The sequence below is a fragment of the Ovis canadensis genome, chromosome 1 (assembly GCF_042477335.2).
Source record: "Ovis canadensis isolate MfBH-ARS-UI-01 breed Bighorn chromosome 1, ARS-UI_OviCan_v2, whole genome shotgun sequence".
NCBI classification, from domain to species: domain Eukaryota; kingdom Metazoa; phylum Chordata; class Mammalia; order Artiodactyla; family Bovidae; genus Ovis; species Ovis canadensis.
In genome coordinates, this window is record NC_091245.1 from 90960265 (window position 1) to 90978720 (window position 18456).

An 18456-nucleotide genomic window follows, 5' to 3' on the forward strand; every position below is an offset into this window, starting at 1 on the left:
TACAGCCCTGGGTCTGCTAAGCCCTGAGTTAAGAGTAAGTAAAGGAGATAACGTCCATAGTTCAGCAGAGAAGAGAAATGTTAATCCAATAACCACACAGACTGTGACAAGTGCTACAGAAATGTTTGAAGGCAGAAAATAGGAGGTTTGGGCCAGTAAGAAGGGTCAGGAAGGCTTTTCTTTTCCTGGTAAATATTTATTAAATGGGGAAAAAAAGTTTATTAAAAAAAAAATGCTGGGGGTTGGTTAAAACTCTATTAAGGAGAGGGCTTCCCTGGTGGCTTTTGCTGGTGAAAAATCCACCTTCCAATGCAGGAGACATGGGTTTGATCCCTGCATCGGGAACATCCCCTGGAGGAGAAAATGGCAACCCATCCCAGTATTCTTGCCTGGGAAATTCCATGGATAGAGGAGCCTCACAGGGTACAGTTCTATAATAAGCAGGCATTAAAAATATTTTTTCTCTTTAAGGAAATTGATTGAAATGTAATCAGTGCCAAGAGGTTCCAAAAGGTCATTTATGGCACTGCACACATTTTCTTTGAAAGAATATGTGCTTTCATCTGTTCCCCCAAATAGCAAATTAGCTACCAGCAATGGTTTCTGTGTGGTAGGATAACAGGTTATTATTTTATTGCTTGCCGTTTTCTGTTAAAGCCTTAAAACATGCTAACAAAAGTTTACCCCAGTGTGAAACTCAGTACCAGGAAGGTTTTTATCTTAAAAAAAAAAAATTTATTTGACTGCACCAGGTCTTAGTTGTGGCACACAGGATCTTTAGTTGCGGCATGCAAACTCTTAGTTGTAGCATGTGGGATCTAGTTCCCCAACCAGGGATTAAACCCAGGACCCCTGCACTGGGAGCAAAGAGACTTAGTCACCGGACCACCAGGAAGTCCCAGGAAGGCTTTTCTTAAAGTGTAAACTTAACCAAGACTTACAGGATAAGAGTTAATCTGGGAGAAAGGGGATGGGAAAAGGATCTGGGCAGAGAACAGCTGGTGCAAAGGCAGGTGGTAGGAGGAAGCACCACGTGAGAGGGGAAGCCCAGAGAGCAAACTGGGTGGTAGGAAATGAAGCTGGAGAAGGTGGGCCAGGCCATGCAGGAACCAGGAGCCACAGTAGGGAATTTGATCTTCACCCTAAGAACACAGGAAGCAACTGGAGTGTCCTAAGAGACTGGAGAACAGCTTGAGCAAATATGGGTAAAGTTAGAAGACTACAAGACGATATGGACAAGAGCAGTAGTTCTGATGGAGGAAAAATGGGCAGATTAGATAGAGATTTAGGAAGCAAAAATGGACAGGATTTAGAGTCTCCTTAGGTATAGGGAGGGCTTCCCTAGTGGCTCAGACGGTAAAGTGTCTGCCTACAATGTGGGAGACCTGGGTTTGATCCCTGGGTTGGGAAGATCCTCTGGAGAAGGAAATGGCAACCCACTCCAGTACTCTTGCCTGGAAAATCCCATGGACGGAGAAGCCTGGTGGACTACAGTCCATGGGGTCGCCAAGAGTCAGACACTCACTGAGCGACTTCACTTAGGAATAGGGAGGAGAGAGGGTAGAAAAGTTTTGATGGGTCAGTAATGGGTCTTCTATTATGTATCCTTCCTGACTTTATACTGTACAATCTGAAAAGCATGAGTTACATCCAGAAGTCAAAATTATTGTTGTTTTGTATTAATGATAATTTTTAAATGTAAACTGGTTAGCATTCTTGAGAGAACAATACATCAGGTTTTATAGTCACTCACGAGCTGTGTGATCCTGGGCAAGCAAGTAATTTCACTTTCAGAAGCCTCTATTTCTTAGTTTATAAAATGAGGACAGTAATAGTCTGACATCACAGACTTGTAATATATGACAGAATATAGAAAATGATTAGTAGCAGAGTTCCTGGTATACTGTGAGCCCTCACCTACTGTACCTATGGCACCTACTGTTATTATTATTTTAATAAATATGTATTTGAAGTCATTTTTATTCTTTCAATTTGATGATTCACCTTAATTCAAGTATTTGAGCCATTATGATATGATAAACACCGTGTCAGCCCTGAGGACACAGAAATGAGGACTATCAGGCAGCCCACTGACTTCTGCTTCCCATCACCTTCCCAACCTTCTCTGCCTGTTTTATGGTAACAGAACCATAGAAATCGGGAGACATACTGTACCTAAAACTGGTGGCCCCAGGAGGACAGGGCAGCACTCCACAATGGTCACCAACCCCACAGCACTGGAGAATCGCTGGGGTCCCACAAGGTCCATCAGTGTCTCAAACAGTACTGAGCTGAGCCACCCAAAAGCAAAGCCAAAGAATCCTGCATAGACACAGAGCTCTATATAGGTAGAGGATAAAGGTGCTGCCAGATGACACAGTCCATTTGCAATAATAGATGCGGCAAAAAAATACTGAACTCGAGGTCTTATCCACTTTGTGTTGGCTACAAGTCCCATAGAAGGTCTGGCTACCATGTCAACAAAGGCCAGAATGGAAAGGAGGAAGGCAGCCTTCTCACTAGAGTAATGCTTACTCTTGCCATAATTGCTAAGAAAGACCAGTGGTGTAAATAATCCAAAAAACATGAGCACATTTCCAGACAGATATAACAAAAAGCCTCTGTGCTTGAATAGGCTTATGTCCAGGAATGTATTAAGTGTTTGGAAGGTTGATTTTTTCTCTTCTTTGGGGTTTCCTCCAATGAGATCTGTATTTGCATCGCTTGCCCCCTTGTTTATCTCATATTTTCCAGCTTCCTGAAGGGATCCTTTAGACTTCCCTTTCTCTACAGTGGTTGGCTTTGGCCCTATTGGTCTCATCAGAGCTCCAGCCACACAGCAGTTTAATAGTAAGCCCCCGAGAATTAGGAAGCTTCCTCTCCAGCCATAGATCATAAAGAAAGCCTGGTTGAGGGGGGCCAGGGTAGAGAGGAACACAGGGCTGCCTGCCATGGCTAGTCCATTTGCCAGCGGTCGTCTCTTATAGAAATATTTGCCAATCATGGTCAAAGCCGGATTTAAGTTGAAGGCAAGCCCAAGACCTGGGGAGAAGAGAAAAAAGAATCATATATTACAATAAATGTCAGAGACATATTTTGCATTACTTAACCAGACAAAGAAATTACAATAAGAGGTATATAATTCAAAAAGATACAAATAAAATGGAAAGATATTCTGTGCTCATGGACTGGAAGAATCAACATTGTCAAAATCTCCTTATTACCTAAAGCAACCTACATGTTCAGTGCAATCCCTATCAAAATCCCAAGGACATTTTCCACAGAAATAGAACAAAAACATGCTAAAATATATATGAAACCTCAAGAGACCCACTGTTCATCACAGCATTATTCTTCGTCTGGGGATCTTCCCCACCCAGGGATCAAACATGCGTCTCCTTTATCTCCTGCACTGCAAGCAGATTCTTGACAGCTGAACCACTGGGGAAGCCCAATTGATAAATATACGCAACTGAATACTACTCAGCCATAAAAAAGAACACAAAAAATTTGCTATTTTCAACAACATGGGTGGACTTGGAGGGCATTATGCTGTGAAATAAGTCAGACAGAATAAGGCAAATACTGCATGTTACCAGTTATACATGGAATCTAAACAATACAAACTAGCAAAGATAACAAGAAAAAAACAGACTCATAGAGAACCTGGATGTTGTACCAGATAATTCCTGCTTTATGTTTAATACTCTCTGGTGCTCCAATAGATGTCTATTGCCTGGTAAGAGGACTAGGTAATACAATAGTAACCAGTGACCACTCTTGCAACAAACTGCGGAACACATTTTATCTACAACCATTGACTATTCTTAGGACAAGAGATACAATGATTTCTTTCAATTCATTCATTTATTCAACAATGCATACCTACTGTATGACAGTAATTTCTTTAAAAATTAGACTTTCTATTGCTCTTAAATTTACAGCTTGTCAAAATGATAATCAGCTAATTTCTGTGAGGGACGTTCATTCAAAAGATCTGAAAGACCAATGTAGGTGAATACCAAATAACCAGCAATATATCAATACTTGAAAATGAATCAACTCACCTCCAATGACTCCAACAGAAAAGTAAAGTTCCTGCACAGTGTTACAGAAGGAAGCAGCAATCAAGCCACTGCCTGATAAGATGCCACCAACAATCATGACTGGACGACTGCCATATTTATTCACTAGGACACTGCTGATAGGACCTAAAAGATAACCAAATGTTCAGTAGTACACAGGCACTGATCACTGCATTAAATGACAAGTCCTCCAAAATTAGCAGATACACAAAGGCAATGATAAGAATATTGCTACCTATAATTATTTCATAGCCTTATAGGTATGTGTGCTGGAAAATAAAGATGGTAAAAGAATCATTAACTCTGTACCTTCTCTGACTTGAAACACTGGATGGAATTTTACTAAAATATAAGACTCTAGTCTATCCTTAATCTTTCTCTTATAAGGCAGAATAGGCTGAAAACACTTTGATAACATGTTCATAGGCTTCTTGATATATCAAGGATATGATCAACACATATTAGGTAAGTTTGGTCTATATTTTTGGACAGGCAGTCTGATGAGATAATGTGGTTTGTGTCATATTTTTAAAAAGCAAAGGCAAAACTAATTATTTTTTCTAAGTTCAGTAGTTTTGTGATTAGGACATCTAAATTTAAAACAAAACTGTTCCTAATTACACCTATATATCTCAGGTACTGAATTGAATGGAATGCCTGTCAACCTGGTTCTGTGCTTATATTTTGTGGTATCAAAACTATGAAAAAATGTTCGTACAAGATTTAGTCAGATAATGGTCAAAACATCATCAGGTCTAACAATGCAAACAAGATTAAATTTTCTCAGCTAAAGATGAACGTGAACGTGAAGTCGCTCAGTCGTGTCCGACTCTTTGCGATCCCATGGACTGTAGCCTACCAGGCTCCTCTGTCCATGGGATTTTCCAGGCAATAGTATTGGAGTGGATTGCCATTTCCTTCTCCAAGGGATCTTCCCAACCCAGGGATCGAACCTGGGTCTCCTGCATTGTCGACAGACACTTTATGCATACCAAAAAATCAGTTTTTCTTTAACATGAGAGAAGAAACCAAATAAATGTGTAGTGTTATAAGGATCACAAAAAGATTTTGTGCATTTCAGGTATTTTTCAAATACAAAAAAATCAAATGGCCTCTCTCTACTTTAAACTGTAATTCCCTCTTTTAAGTCTTAATTATGTGTCTTATCCAAAGCAAACAATGTTTCAAAAGCTGTTACACAACTTTTAAGTAGACTAACAATATTTGTTGATTACAAACTTGAATGACATTTCACATTCACTGTTTCATTTATTTACAAGAATACTTACATCCCTACTTCGTGGCTCTGGACATGACAACTTTGTTTACATGACACCTGGTTAAGGCAGATGACTGCAAAAAGAAAGGGTCACTGCAAGGGTCATCAGGGAAGGGGACACAAGGAGAACTGATATTTGAACTTGCAACATCACAAAGCTAGCAAGAACCAAGTTTCAAAACTATCCCGTTTTTTTTCTCCATTACATAGTGTTTCTGGAACTATGGTTTCAGAGTTACAAAGCAGAAGACATACAAATTCAAATTTTTCTTCCATTAGCACAGTAAATTCTTACATTATTCTATCTTAGCTCCCTAGAAGATAGTAAGTCTATTTTTAAAAACAGAATACACATATTCTGAATATCGTATGTATATACCATATGTATGGGGCTTCCTTGGTGGCTCAGACGGTAAAGCGTCTGCCTGCAATGCGGGAGACCCGAGTTCGATCCCTGGGTCGGGAAGACCCCTTGGAGAAGGAAATGGCAACCCACTCCAGTATTCTTGCCTGGAGAATTCCATGGATGGAGGAGCCTGGTGGGCTACAGTCCACGGAGTTGCAAAGAGTCGGACACGACTGAGCGACTTCACTTTCTTTTCCCTATACCATATGTATATGTGTGTACGTTCAGTCGTGTTTGACTCTGTGGAACCCCATGGACTGTAGCCTGCCAGACTCCTCTGTGGGATTTCCCAGGCAAGAATACTGGAGTGGGTTGTCATTTCCTTCTCCAGGGGATCTTCCCAACCCAGGGATCAAACCCAGTCTCTTGCATTTCATGCATTGGCAGGCGGATTCTTTACCACTGTGCCACCTAGGAAGCCCTATATATGTATACATACATACAATAAACACACAAGAAGTAATTAAAGCTTTTGATATCCTAATATTTCAGAGGACCAATTCTCTTTAAAAGGCTGGGTCAAGAGATGGCTGCAAGAGAGACTTCAGCCTCAACCAGGGATGTGTCTAAAGACGTTTTCATCAAACTTCTAAGACACTTCATGAAAATATTAGGCTACAGCTGGTTTGGAAGTAATTTGAATTTACAGTTTATATATGATGAAAGAATTAAATATTGAAAAAATATTAGTCATTAAAGAGATTTTTGTATAGTCAGAGTTACAAAGCCCACAAAGACTGCCACATTGTTGATGCTGTGAAGTAAAAGTAAAATGCTGTAAAGTTTGAAGTATTTTAAGTTAGGAATGTTAAGATGACATTACTGTGGAACTAAAAATATGTAAATTCATACTTTCATGTTAAAAAAGGGGGGAAAAAAAAACCCAGCAATCCAAGAGTAGGTAACTAAGATCCTCTCCTTTAAAAATATAATTTAACAAGAACCAGTATGTATCTGTGAACCAAAGCACACAAAAAAGAAATTAAGAAGAGAAAAGGAAGGAAGGAGGAAGGCAGGCAGGCATGAACCCTAAACCACGCCTAAAGCAAAATGATTAGGGTTGAGGGAGTGGCCCAAATGCACACGTTAAAGGTTAAATCAGTTTCACCTAGGAGCCAAACAAAACAAAATAACCATTTGGTAAAAATTATGCCACAGGGTTCTTGATATGCAATTCATCTTTCAGAGTTATTTCAGGAAGGATGACCCCAATTAGCTATCATTAAAAATAGAGAAGGGTACAGTTTATAGGCCTGTTATAACACAAATTCAAAGAAATGTGCTAGTTATCTCTGGGTGAGAACAAAAGAAGAAACTGTTCTCCCAAAAGAAAAGTGTCATGTGCAATCAGCACTACTGACATCACTTACTTCTGATGCAAAATGCAAACAGCTATCAAGCTTTTGCTCTCAGAATTACAACATGTGAACCTGTTGTTTGTAGTCAGCTTTAAAATACTCTGAACACCTGGAGTAACTAGATAATAACAATTTCTTCAAGCCATCAGAGTCAAAATCTGATTAGAAATCCTAGCAGATGGAGTTCAGAGCCTCCAAAATGAATGGTTCTCAGAAGCTAGAAAATGTCCAAAATCCCTTTTAATTTCTCTGGACTCATGAAAAACAAGTAGTATAATTTAGAACTTCTGGTCTCTTTAAAAGTACTTAATTTTAGGTATTTTTCCTGTAGGCCCAGTGATTAAGACTTCCCCTTCCAGGGGGTGTGAGTTCAATCCCTGGACAGGGAGCAAAGATTCCACATGCTTTGTGGCCAAAAAACAGAAGCAATGTTTTAAGAAATTCAACAGACTTTTAAAAAGGCCCACATCAAAAAAAAAATCTTAAAAAAAAAAAAAAAGTACTTAGACAATACAGGCATGCGTTCAAAATTTAAAAAGCACAAAGAAACATTCGGTGGAAAAAAAAATAAATCTTCCATCTCCATTCCCACTTTATCTCCCCTTAAGGCAGCCAGCCTACCCTTTTTCTGTGCAATGAGATTAAGCACTGAACTGAATTATGACTTCAAATACTTATTCCTGTTTCAGGTTGTTTACATTATTGTCTCATCAGGATTACAGACTTCTCAAGGGCAGTCTGTAAGATAAGTGTCCTCTATAACTTAGACCTAGCCTAGTGAGGAATATGTGCGTACAGCTTGATAATTATGGGTTTAAAAATACATATGTATATTGGTTGAATCTGCCACCAGTTTAGAAGCCTAAGGCTAAGGTTTTACAGATGAAATACAGAATCTCTTTAAAGGCCTTATGTGAAAATAATTTGAGGTACTAGTGAAAGTCACTCAGTCATGTCTGACTCTTTGCAACCCTGTGGACTAATACAGTCCATAGAATTCTCCAGGCCCGAATACTGGAGTGGGTAGCCTTTCCCTTCTCTCCAGGGAATCTTCCCAACCCAGGGATCAAACCCAGGTCTCCCGCATTGCAGGTGGATATTTTACCAGCTGAGCCACAAGGGAAGCCCCAACAATATTGGAGTGGTTAGCCTAGCCTTGGAGAAGGCAATGGCACCCCACTCCAGTACTCTTGCCTGGAAAATCCCATGGACGGAGGAGCCTGGTGGGCTGCAGTCCATGGGGTCACGAAGAGCGGGACATGACTGAACGACTTCACTTTCACTTTTCACTTTCATGCATTGGAGAAGGAAATGGCAACCCACTCCAGTGTTCTTGCCTGGAGAATCCCAGGGACGGAGGAGCCTGGTGGGCTGCCATCTATGGGGTCGCACAGAGTCAGACACCACTGAAGCGACGCAGCAGCAGCAGCAGCAGCAGCCTAGCCCTTCTCCAGTGGATCTTTCCGACCCAGGAATCAACTGGGGTCTCCTGCATTGCAGGTGGATTCTTTACCAACTGAGCTATTAGGGAAGTTCCTCTGAGGTACTAAATTATCATTAAATAAAAAGTGAAAGGTTGGCTACATAATCAACATGTGAACTGTCAATCCCAGTAAATAAATATACTTAACTTTAGAATCTCTGCTAACTAAGCAACTACTTATTTTATTATTATGAGAGGTTTTGACTTTTATATGTTAAATTGTGATTTGATGTTCCAAGGCAAACAAATAACCCCAGTTATTTTAAATGATGCTAAGGTAAGCAAGTTACTCTCCACATTTCCTTCACTCCTTTACAACATGTCGAAGAAAACAGAAGGGTAAAAAATGATAAAACTTAAGTTAAGATGCAGCTGAAATGCTTCAGAACTAATTACATCACAAGGAACAAAACAAGGAGGGGATTTTTATCCAGTTCTTTAATTCTAACACCATGAAAAGATTTTACATGAGACTTTGAACTATGATATTCAAGTTAGCCTGATTTACTTTAATCCTCCCAACATCAATTAAAAAGAATCTTTATTTACATTTATATCAAGTATCTAGTGGAAGCAATAAGCAAAATCAGTTGTGCACATGAAATTTTTCTAAGAGCTTTAAGTGCAATGACCTAACAATTTATTATTTCTGTTTGTGGAATACTATAGTGCAACAAGCAAAGCAAGAGTTGTCATTGTTAATTAAAATAAAAAATGTGATTATTTTAAACACAAAGCTTTAAGGAATATCATTTCAAACCTAGTGAATAAGACATTTCTTAAAAAGTTACCTAAAACAGTTGCTTAGTGAAAATCAAAACAACAGGCCTTAGTGGGTACTCACCTCCACCGTACATGACAGCCAACATGATGGAAGATATCCATGACACTTCACTGGTGGTGGCATTAAATATACCTTCAATTTCTTTGAAGAACACAGTAATAGACTTGGGAAACGCATAAGAGAAGCCGATGGAAATGAAAGCTCCAACTACCACTGCCCACCCCCAGCCTCCATCTGGGGGGGTGTATCCAACTGGACCTCCAACTGCTGGTGGCATTGTAAATGTTGATAAATTCCAAAATGCAGTTCAAATCCAAGTATCTACACAATACAAAATTTAAATGCAATGTCAGCAATAGAGCACTCCCATCTAGTACTCCCAACAGCAAAGTATACTTTACACCTAGCTGTCAAGTAACAGAACTATTTTTCAATACTCTATGAAAGTTCTAGGTTTTAATACAGGCTTTGTAAGCTTTTCCCCTTTCTTGTGTATTCTTAAATACTTACTTTCTCTTATTAATATGCTGACTTAAAAGTAATAGGAAGTAGGCACCTGACTTACTAGATACATAGCAATTTGCAAAATACAAGATCATTCTGAACACATAAGAATTGCATTTAATGAGCTGGAAAATAATTTCAAAAAGTTTCCTTTTATCTATCCAATTTCTTTGGTTAAATTCCTAAACAACACACAAGTTGAACTATAAAGTCAAAAGATAGTAGTTTCAAATAAAAGATTATCCCTTTTTCTTGAAGCTACCCAATACTAGTATTTAGCAAGGTTTAGACTGTTAGATTTTGAATAGTTTTGGAAAAGATGGGAGTGGCTGTTCGACAGTAGGCTTACCTGTTTTCTCATGAAGGTCTCTTTTAATTTATTTAAAGCCAGCTTCCACCCTATGTTTAACTCATCCTACAACAGTATGTGAGTATGTCCACTTCAAATTATCTTCACTCAGACTGTATTACTACAATAAATATAGGTCACAGATGACAAGCTCACTCTTGGCTGCAGCATTTGTTAGTCTAAAACACAAATCCCTAACTTCACACTGTAGGAGCAGTATATTGGTTATCTCCTAAATACTGTTCTTTCCAATCCATCTGAACACTTCCAATCTGATTTAAGACCCTGGACATTGTAGGGTAAGGAAGAAGACAGTCCCAAAGGAAGGTTTCTGTAAAGGCAAGGATATAGGTTTCGCCACTTCTACAACATTGCACTAAAGGTTCTAAGCCAGCTTGTGCAGGCAAGAGAAAGGAATTACAGGCATAAAGACTAGAAAGGAAGAAGTAAACCTGTCTTCATTCACAGATGAAAAATTATCTATTTGCACAATGCTAAGGAATAAAAAAAAGTATTAGAACTAAAAATGAACTTAATTAGATAGATCTCAGGATATAAGACCAATAAATTGAAATCAACTCGTTAAACCAATTTTGAGTTTTCCTTTCATCTAATTGGGCTTCCCTTGTGGCTCAGCTGGTAAAGAATCCACCTGCAATGTGGGAGAGCTGGGTAGGGAGACATCCCCTGGAGAAGGGAAAGGCTACCCACTTCAGTATTCTGGCCTGGAGAATTCCACGGACTAAGTCCAAGGGGTCGCAAAGAGTTGCACATGACTGAGCGACTTCATCTAATTATGAAAAAAAAGCACTTGAATTTTTTCAATCAAAGAAGCACTAAAAAGATTAATTTGCCTCAGAATGTTTACACACAGAGACACCCACACACAGACAGCAGAGTCACTTAACACATCAAGCTCTGACTCGAACAGCTAATTCGTGCTGGACGTGATTAAACTTTGAGCTTAGCTGCCAGCTATGATTTGTCCCAGTTAGTTATAGCAGTTACAATTTTTAGTCACTAAGACTTGCCTCATCAAGTTAATAATATCTTATTCCATTGTGTAAAAATTAAGATTTAAAACTTGAAGCTTTAAAAAGATTCATTAGGAATAAGTATAAGAAATGAGTAACCAGATTTTGAAAGAAAGAACACTTCAAAACCCAGACATGGATTCAACAGTTCTGCCACCACCCAAAACATGGTTGTCCTTGCTAACTTAAAAATTCTGACAGTACATAATAGAAAGTGTGTAATATCATCTAAACAAACTATTTACTTCCAAACTGACCAAACTTGAGCTATAAACAAAAGGGTTCATTCAAAAAGTAAAATATGTGAGCAGGCCTCCTTGTACAGTATTCAGAGCCCCAGTGAGAAGAGGGAATGCGCAAGTCCAGAGGCTAAAAGAGATTAAAGTTTTATATTTTAATCCTTACAGTGTGCACAGTAGCCTTCCTATTAGCATAGCTATTAGTTTATGACTCTCCAGTAGTTGCCTGATAGTGATAGAAAGATTTTTTTTTAAGTGATAAGATAATGAGAAAGTTCTTCATCAATTGACTTGGAAAGTACAGGAAACAGTAAATAATCCTAACTTTTCTTAGCAATGATGGTGGTGACAAGAACCACCTTCTAGATTTTCCGATTTCTCTCCTTTTTTCGTAACTCTCAGGAATTGTGCAAGTAAACATTTGGAAAATCAAAGTTGAGCTTCCTACCCCTCATGCTCTGCCCCTACTCTAGAAGAGTTACAAAAGCCCCTGCAAATAGTATTATGTTCTCTACACTTTTTCCATCAACATTTAAAACAAAGCCATTGTCATTTCCTAAAATGATAATGGCCTGTATGTGAACTTAAAAGAGCAGAAAGTACCTAAAACCAATTATTGAAAAGAATGTTACTAAGTGTAGACCAGTTTTACATATCAAACTCACATACAAACATTCACACCCAGAAAGGCTGATTAACTGAAGCTATTGATGCTGAAGTAGCCAATCTACTGCTCTCCCAGTCCAGCTTCATGGCTTTCAGAACCACTAGCCCCAAGGTAGATGGCAAGATTCAAGGTCTAGGAAACCTCCTTTGCCTTTTCTATTTTGAAATAGAATACAATGAAGAAAACCAAAACAAACTTTTTTAAAAAAAACTACAAACAAGCAGAAGGCACCAAAGAAAATGAGACAGGAGGGAAGGAGACAGGGCATAAGCTTTTTTCCGCCCCCTGCAAGATCTTAGTTCCCTGGCCAGGAAAGCATCAAGCCCTACCCACTGGACTGCCAGATAATTCCCAGGATACAACTTTTAAAAGAAGGTCATAGCTGTTCAGGACAAAAACTGGTTAGAACAGATCAGGTCAAGATGGTGTTAGTTTCAACTTCATGGACCTTGAGCATCCTTACAGATTCATTGTTACATATTAGCATACACATGAACACACCCATACGTGCTATGACAGTTCTAAGGTCAACCATTAAAGACCAAAGAGTCGGTGGTGGCCCAATTTCTAAAAATCTCTGCTCCTTCCCCACAAAAAAATGGAATCCTCCTCCCCCATAGTGAAACTAGCCAGCCCATAAAAACTAACACCCCATCCCCTGGGGCCACTCTCACATTCTGATACAGCCCACACTTATGGAGTGTTATCTCCCAGGGCTGCTCTTGCCTTTTGAGATGGACCACATTCTATCTATGGGGTGTGTGTCTCCCAGGGCATCTCACCTTCTGAGATGGCACATACTTTGTCTATGAAGTGTTTATCTCCTTAATGGGCTTCCCTGATAGCTCAGTTGATAAAGAATCTGGCGAGATTCTTTACCAGGAGACCCTGGTTCAATCCCTGGGATGGGAAGATCCCCTGGAGAAGGGAAAGGCTACCCACTCCAGTATTCTGGCCTGGGAAATTCCATGGACTATATAGTCCATGGGGTCGCAAAGTGTTGGACACTACTGAGCAGCTTTCACTTCATCTTAAATAAAACTGTTTTCCCACTTAGTTCTGGGGCAGAGCCTCTTGCCTACCCGCTTGTATCCTTCCAAGCATCCTATACTTAAATCTATTTCTTGTCAATTGCTTTGCCTCTTGCTGAATTCCTTCTGCACTGAGACATAAAAGAACCTGAGTTTCATTGTGTCCTGACACCAAGTGTGTGGTTTCAGCTGAGAGACTGTGGATTTGTTCAGTTCAGTTGCTCAGTTGTGTCCGACTCTTTGTGATCCCATGGACTGCAACACACCAGGCCTCCCTGTCCATCACCAATTCTTGGAGCTTACTCAAACTCATGCCCATTGAGTTGGTGATGCCATCCAACCATCTGTCGCCCCTTCTCCTCCTGCCTTCAATCTTTCCCAGCATCAGGGTCTTTTCAAACGAGTCAGCTCTTTGCATCAGGTGGCCAAAGTATTGGAGTTTCAGCTTCAACATCAGTCCTTCCAATGAATATTCAGGACTGATTTCCTTTAGTTTGGACTGGTTGGGTCTCCTTGGAGTCCAAGGGACTCTCAAGAGTCTTCTCCAACACCACAGTTCAAAAGCATCAGTTCTTCGGCACTCAGCTTTCTTTATAGTTCTAAACCAGAGTTTGTGCGCTCAAGTCCCATCTGAGAGGTATGTATGTGTTCGAGGTGTGCAGTTTCAAAAGGATAAATACTACTGTAACTGGTTAGGCCAACACTCAGCAGTTTTGAAATGCGTGATTTTTGATCAAATGGCATATAAAGAACTTAATCTCCCTTATCATTCAAGGTAAACCCAATCAATATTATAAGAAATTATACATAACACCCTTGAAGAGAAATGAACTATTTCCTAACCAGAATACTTCAGTATACATGAAAATTGATTCTAAATCTTGTTTTTAGTTTAACACATATTTATAATTCCCAAAATGTCAACATTCGTAACTATTTACGGATTTAAAAATCATTTACATGATCAGATCATCCTACAAATAAGGTTTTTGATCTAAAGCAATTTTATGCAGATATGTTGTTGGAAAAGAGTTTAATGGTCAGCTTCTTCAGATGATTGTGCATATTCTCTGATATGTTACCCAAAGTTGAGAAGTGATGCCTCTTTGAGACCTCCCCTGACTTCCCAAGTGCAGGTTCAAACAGTTGCTAATCAGGAAAGGGAGAAAATGAAGAAACCAGGATCAGTCAAGAAACAGTTCAGTTCAGTTGCTCAGTGTGTCCAACTCTTTTCAACCCCATGGACTGCAGCATGCCAGCCTTCTCTGTCCATTACCAATTTCCGGAGCTAGCTCAATCTTACGTCCATTGAGTCCATGATGCCATCCAACCATCTCATCCTCGTCCCCTTCTCCTCCTGCCTTCAATCTTTCCCAGCATCAGGGTCTTTTCCAGTGAGTCAGTTCTTCACATCAGGTGGCTAAAGTATTGGAATTTCAGTTTCAACATCAGTCCTTCCATGGAACACCCAGGAATGATCTCCTTTAGGATGGACTGGTTGGATCTCCTTGCAGTGCAAGACACTCTTCAAGAGTCTTCTCCAACACCACAGTTCAAAAGCATCAGTTCTTTGGAAACAACAGTGTTTAATATTAATACTCTACAGTACAGTAGCTCTTTGATATTGCTAAAGTGACCCCATTTTACCAAAGTGAATCTGAATTTTCTTTTATCTTCTTTTAGAAATGAGGATAAAAGCTTTATAAGTAGTATAGAAAACTGATGAAGCTGATCATATCTGCAAATGGTCAAACATGCAAACTTAAAGGGAATGAATATATTTACGTGTATATTTATAGTATGTAGATACTGACTTCAAAAAGAAAAACATGAAGTTCATTTAGCTATTAAATATACCATCCAAGATGAAAAGTAATCTATAGTAGCAGATTAAACCCTCTTGTCTATAACAATTTCCTGTGTGCCATGCTGTATTTCTTGCGCATTTCACTCTTGCCACTATCCAAATACAAACTGTGGTATAACTTTATGAACTATATCATCCCAAAGAACAAGGGTTAGTTTTTATTAGTGCAATAAAAAAAACATACTTTGTTAATCAAGATTCTTTCAAAGGCAGGATTTTAGGGTCATTAGATCCCAAGAGGATCAACTGTCAATATGCTAAATCATCAAATTTCATCTGATTGTTATTGCAATTAAGACTTGCAAAATTATGAATCACAGGACTGTATAATCATTTAAAAGTTATATTAGGATACCCACCACGTTTTTGCTTTCATATAATAAAATCTGAGTGCCCCCAGTGAAAAGCAGTAAACAAGACCGGCATGGTCCCTGCCGTTGTAGAGATTAGATTCCAAGGAAGAAAGAAAACAAACAGGTAAACACATTAAGTAAACTAAATAAATATGTTCTGCAGCTGCTGCTAAGTCGCTTCAGTAGTGTCTGACTCTGTGCAACCCCATAGACGGCAGCCCACCAGGCTCCTCTGCCCATGGGATTTTCCAGGCAAGAATACTGGAGTGGGTTGCCATTTCCTTCTCCAATGCATGAAAGTGGAAAGTGAAAGTGAAGTCGCTCAGTCATGTCCGACTCTTCAGCCCCATGGACTGCAGCCTACCAGGCTCCTCCGTCCATGGGATTTTCCAGGCAAGAGTACTGGAGTGGGGTGCCATTGCCTTCTCTGAAATATGTTCTAAGTATACATAAAACTTTACAATGGTTGGAGGTTGGGAAGGGGAGATAACATCCTCTTTCCACATCCTTGTTTGACTTGTTCCAACTAACATACATTGCTTTATAATAAAGAAAACAGAAAGCAGCAAAGTTTTAAAAGATGACAAAGTTATATGTGCTTATGTGACTAGAAACATTAAATGTACCTGTCATTCTATCATCCTCAGGTAGTGAAAAGTGAAAGTTGCTCAGTCGTGTCCGACTCTTTGCAATCCCATTATAGTTCATGGAATTCTCCAGGCCAGAATACTGAGTGGGTAGCCTTTCCTTTCTCCAGGGCATCTTCCCAACCCAGGGACTGAACTCAGGTCTCTCACATTGCAGGCAGATTCTTTACCAGCTGAGCCACCAGGGAAGCCCTGGTGTAAGCCCTCGTGTAAGTTAGTTACATGCAATGTAAATTCTAAACTTCTTTCTAGGATAGTCATGCATAAGCATAAAAATAAACGTGAGACTGCATTTCATGCTTTATGGCCTGCTTTTCCTATTCAATATCTGAAGCATTTTTTGATACGTGCCTAGTTCTGTAACTTTTTTGGCTGCACTGTGCAGCATGCGAGGTCTTAGTTCCCTGATTAGAGACTGAACCCATGCTCTTGCAATGGAAGCATGGAGTCCTAACCATTGGGCTGCCAGGGAATTCCCTCTAACATTTTTTTTAAATAGTGTTATTCTATTTTCTGTGGATGTACCACACTTTTAAAAAATCACCTATTGTTGAACACATAGATTGTTACATGGAATTTCTACAAAATTCTAAGGTTTTTAATTCATATTGTAAAAAATAAAAGGAGCCTATTTTTCACTTTCATTGTATTTTGTGGCAAAAGCATTTTAAACTATGAATCACACTAATATTCAGAACTCTGAGAACAGTATCTCAAAAATGGTAAAGTTTACTTTAGACAGACAATAACATTTTTCTCTCCAATATAAAAGTCTGTGGATTAATTTAGGGCTGAGCATGAATTAAAATCTTTGGGTAAAGGTGGACATCTACTCAAAGAAGTAGCAAATTCACTTTTTAAAAAATATTTATTTTTGGCTGTGCCCTGTCTTCAGATGCTTGCAGGCTTGCTTTCTCTAGTTGCAGGCACTCTCCAGTTGCAGAGCGAGGGTTCGAGGGCTTCTCATTTCGGTGCTTCTCTTGTTGCAGGTCATGGGCTCCAGAGTATGGTCTCAGTAGTTGCGGTGCACAGGCTGAGCTGCCCCACGCACAGCATGTGGGATCTTCCTGGACCAGGAATCAAACTTGTGTCCCCTGCGCTGGCAGGCAAATTCTTAACCAACGGATCACCGGGGAAGTCCAACAAATTCATTTTTTACTTTTCACTGCAAATTCCTAACTTGCAGAACATTATCCCACCTCATTGTGGTTGGGCATCTGGGCTACCCTCAAATGTCACCACAGAGAAGCTAAAGTACTATATGTCTGTAATATAAGTATTTTAGAAAATAGCAGCGTAATTAAATAAACAAAAAACCATGAGATCAAGTTAATTTAAATACGCTAACAGTGGGGCTTACATATGGGGTTAAGGAGGCAAATAAAGATGTCCAAAGATTAGAAAATAACTTCTTTGGGGGAATACCCTGGCGGTCAAGTAGTGAGGATGCTGCGCTTTCACTGCTTTAACTGCTGTGGCAGTTATTTGCTCATTAAAAAACAAAAAAGAACTCATGGATATTTCAAAGCTTTAAGTTAATAAAATCAATTTTTCATTAAGACACAATTAAAATTGATAGTCACAAGAGGCACCAATGCTTTAGGATACCTTAAAGATTAATTCAGAAACAAAAGCAAAGACAGGAGTATAATTGTGTTCCAAATCCACATATTGATGTGACAGAAGCATTTAGTAATTTTCAAAAATGAAATCATTTTTCATTAACAATACCATAATTATAAGTTTATTTAATGCTAAAATTCTATTTCAGTCCACTAATATCATTACTGTTTTTCTGAATATACCTTGCCACATGAAATTAATGGCCTCTATGACATCTTATCTCAATGCTTCTTGGCTGCTGCTGCTGCTAAGTCAATCAGTCATGTCAGACTCTGTGTGACCCCACGGACGGCAGCCCACCAGGCTCCTCTGTCCCTGGGATTCTCCAGGCAAGAATACTGGAGTGGGTGGCCATAGCATGCTGGAAAAAACTAATAGAATAATTCCCATATTTGTTTCTTTCTTTGTAAGTAACTATTTCCCTCATTAGCTTAAGTGTGTGCTTCTAGATCTTCAAGACAGAAGCTATTGTTTCAACTTATAAAAAGCTAAGGAACTCTCTGGCGTCCAGTGGTTAGGATTCCATGCTTTTCAGTGCCAGGGGACAGGGTTTGGTTCCTAGTCAGAGAACTAAGCTGGGTGCAAAGCAAAACAAACAAAAACAAAACAAAACAAAAAATACCAACTAATCTCTCCACTAGGATCAAATGATGTTAGGATTCAAAGAACGTGACTTTCCCAGTTTTTGACGGTGGGGGAAAAATATGAAACAAAGAACCCTCCAGTGATGTTATGCTTTCTGTGTTA

The 18456-nt window shown here is 39.3% G+C and overlaps 1 protein-coding gene across 2 annotated transcripts in view; it reads right to left on the bottom strand.

The window, feature by feature from the left end:
• The window catches only part of SLC16A1 (solute carrier family 16 member 1), a 32428-nt gene that overhangs the window by 5337 nt on the left and 8635 nt on the right, over positions 1 to 18456 (bottom strand). For both annotated transcript variants that reach the window (XM_069601217.1, XM_069601218.1), the window contains exons 2-4: positions 9456 to 9716; positions 4068 to 4211; positions 2176 to 3042 (exon numbers count right to left, since the gene is read on the bottom strand). In XM_069601217.1, the coding sequence (XP_069457318.1) occupies positions 2176 to 3042; positions 4068 to 4211; positions 9456 to 9672 (1228 nt within the window). In that variant the 5' untranslated portion in view covers positions 9673 to 9716. The remainder of the gene's footprint in view (positions 1 to 2175; positions 3043 to 4067; positions 4212 to 9455; positions 9717 to 18456) is intronic.